This window comes from Engraulis encrasicolus, chromosome 24 (assembly GCF_034702125.1).
Source record: "Engraulis encrasicolus isolate BLACKSEA-1 chromosome 24, IST_EnEncr_1.0, whole genome shotgun sequence".
In the NCBI taxonomy this organism is placed as follows: Eukaryota; Metazoa; Chordata; class Actinopteri; order Clupeiformes; family Engraulidae; genus Engraulis; species Engraulis encrasicolus.
Window position 1 is genome coordinate 45367077 of NC_085880.1, and position 2500 is coordinate 45369576.

The 2500-nt window shown below is 48.6% G+C and overlaps 2 protein-coding genes across 6 annotated transcripts in view; both read left to right on the plus strand.

Moving 5' to 3' along the window:
* LOC134441123 (uncharacterized) overlaps positions 1-194 on the plus strand; it is a 22975-nt gene extending 22781 nt beyond the window's left edge. Inside the window, exon 7 of the mRNA XM_063191311.1 lies at positions 114-194. Coding sequence (XP_063047381.1) covers positions 114-194 — 81 coding nt within the window. The remainder of the gene's footprint in view (positions 1-113) is intronic.
* The window catches only part of plekha1a (pleckstrin homology domain containing, family A (phosphoinositide binding specific) member 1a), a 60582-nt gene that overhangs the window by 15480 nt on the left and 42602 nt on the right, over positions 1-2500 (plus strand). For all 5 annotated transcript variants that reach the window (XM_063190877.1, XM_063190879.1, XM_063190878.1 and 2 more), the window contains exons 2-4: positions 246-463; positions 824-880; positions 1696-1741. In XM_063190877.1, the coding sequence (XP_063046947.1) occupies positions 320-463; positions 824-880; positions 1696-1741 (247 nt within the window). In that variant the 5' untranslated portion in view covers positions 246-319. The remainder of the gene's footprint in view (positions 1-245; positions 464-823; positions 881-1695; positions 1742-2500) is intronic.

Consider the following 2500-nt stretch of genomic DNA (forward strand, 5'->3'; position numbering starts at 1 on the left):
CTCCTCTCCTTTCCTCTCCTCCTCATCTTCCTCTCCTCTCCTCTCCTCATCTTCATCCTCCTCTCCTCTCCTCTCCTCTCCTCATCTTCATCCTCCTCTCCTCTCCTCTGCAGGGTGTAGTGGTTCTGGTGGGTCGGGTCGCGGGCCGGGTCGGGTGGGTTCTGGCCGCCATGCCGTACGTGGACCCCATCTGACATCACCTCTCCTCCTCATCCTCCTCTCCTCTTCTCTCCTCTCCTCCGCAGGGTGTAGTGGTTCTGGTGCCGTGGGTCGGGTTGCGGGCCAGGTCGCGGGCCGGGTCGGGTCGGTTCTGGCCGCCATGCCGTACGTGGACCGCCAGAACCGCATCTGCGGCTTCCTGGACATCGAGGAGCAGGAGAGCAGCGGCAAGTTCCTCAGGAGATACTTTATACTGGACTCTGGCCAGCAGGGGAACCTGGTCTGGTACATGGACAACCCACAGGTGAGGAACAGGTGTGTGTGTGTGTGTGTGTGTGTGTGTGTGTGTGTGTGTGTGTGTGTGTGTGTGTGTGTGTGTGTGTGTGTGTGTGTGTGTGTGTGTGTGTGTGTGTGTGTGTGTGTGTGTGTGTGTGTGTGTGTGTGTGTGTGTGTGCGAAATGTGTGTTGTTGTTCTAAAAATGCTTCACGTTTTCCAAATATATCTTGTTTGTATAAAAGTCCGTAAAGTACTGCATCTTCAACTGTCAGTGTGTGCGTGTGCGTGCGTGTGCGTGCATGTTTTTCCTGTATATGAGGTGTGCAGTGCATTTGTGTCTGTCATCAATCCTGATCCTCAACTCTGTTCTTCTGTTGGTCTGTTCAGAATTTGCCCGTAGGTGCAGCCTGTCAGGGCTCCCTCAAACTCACCTACATCTCCAAGGTACGTTCTCTCTCTCTGTCTCTCTGTCTCTCTGTCTCTCTGTCTCTCTGTCTCTCTCTCTCTCTCTCTCTCTCTCTCTCTCTCTCTCTCTCTCTCTCTCTCTGTCTGTCTGTCTCTCTCTCTCTCTCTCTCTGTCTTTGTCTGTCTCTCTCTCTCTCTCTCTCTGTTTTTGTCTGTCTCTCTCTCTCTATCTCTCTCTCTCTCTCTTTCTGTCTCTCTTTCTCGTTCTCTCTCTCTGTCTGCCTCTCTCTATCTCTCTCTGCCCGTCTTTGTGTGTCTCTTGCTCGCTCTCTCTCTCTCTCTCTCTCTCTCTCTCCTGTACCCCAGTGTAAATTATGAAGCAGCTGTGTCCTGGAATAGAGATCGTGGACCCCATCTGTCTGCAGACTGCCATTCTTTATTTAGCATCAACATTGTCCTTGGGGGCTGCGGGAGTAGATCCATAGAAAAATACATTCTGTTTAGTGTTTTTGTCGGGGAAGATGGAAGAGGAAAGCTGTACATGTTGTGTGTGATGTTATTTGACAGTAGATTTGGTTCATTCTAAATCAAGAGGTGTAAGTTCTCATTTGGCTTTATATCATGTTTGGCATTGCCTTCTGGACTGTAGACAATTTAACACCGTACCTGATGAATCCCTGTCTGTCTTTCTGGACTGAAGACAAAACAACACCTTACCTAATGAATTAATGTCTGTCTCTCTTTGCTTTTCTTTCTTTCTTTCTTTCTTTCTTTCTTTCTTTCTTTCACTCCATCCTTCTTTCCACTCTTTCTCTGCATCTTTTCTCCCTTCCTCCCTTCTCTCCTTCCCTCAGGTCAGTGATGCCACCAAGCTGAGGCCCAAGGCGGAGTATTGCTTTGGTGAGTACTGTATGAGGCAAAACCCCTCTGGTGTGAAAAGATAAAATAACTTTTGAGGCACTTAAGTTAAGAAGCCTTTATTACACTCTGGCTACATGTCGTATGTTTCGACACATTTGCCAAGTTTACATGAGACATTAACCCACTTGAATTCTGAATGAAGCTTAACTCCGCTGTGAAAACGTCATGTAAACGCCTCTTAATTCGGAATTAAAGGAAAGACCAAACTAAACTGGACAGGACTATTTAATTCGGAATTATTCATTCGCAATTAATAACATCATGTAAACGTAGTGATTGTCTTCATCAGGGCAGCTCCTCTGGTGTGATTTGACGAGATGGAGAAGGGGACAAGAAAAGAGATGTAGAGAGCAAGATTAAGAGGGCAAAACAAGAGACGAGAGAGAGGGAGAGAGAGGGAGAGTTGGTGAGGGCGTGCGATGGCGTGAGAGCAAGCCAGAGAGAGAAGTGGAGAATGAGCGAGGGTGAGTGAAAGGCAGCTCGGTGTCAGTGAGCACAGGATAGATGGAGAAGGGGAGAGAGAGAGAGAGATCGCGGACGATTGGAGTAATAGAGACGGATTCAGAGAGAGAGAGCAAGCGAGAGGTAGGGTGAGCGCAGGAGAGATGGAAAATGAGAGAGAGAAAGCGAACGAGAGAGAGAGTGCAGATGAGTGGCGGAATAGACATGGAAAGAGAGAGAGCAAGCAAGCGAGAGGTAGGGAGTGAATAAGAAGGCAGTGTGGTGACCGGTCAAGAG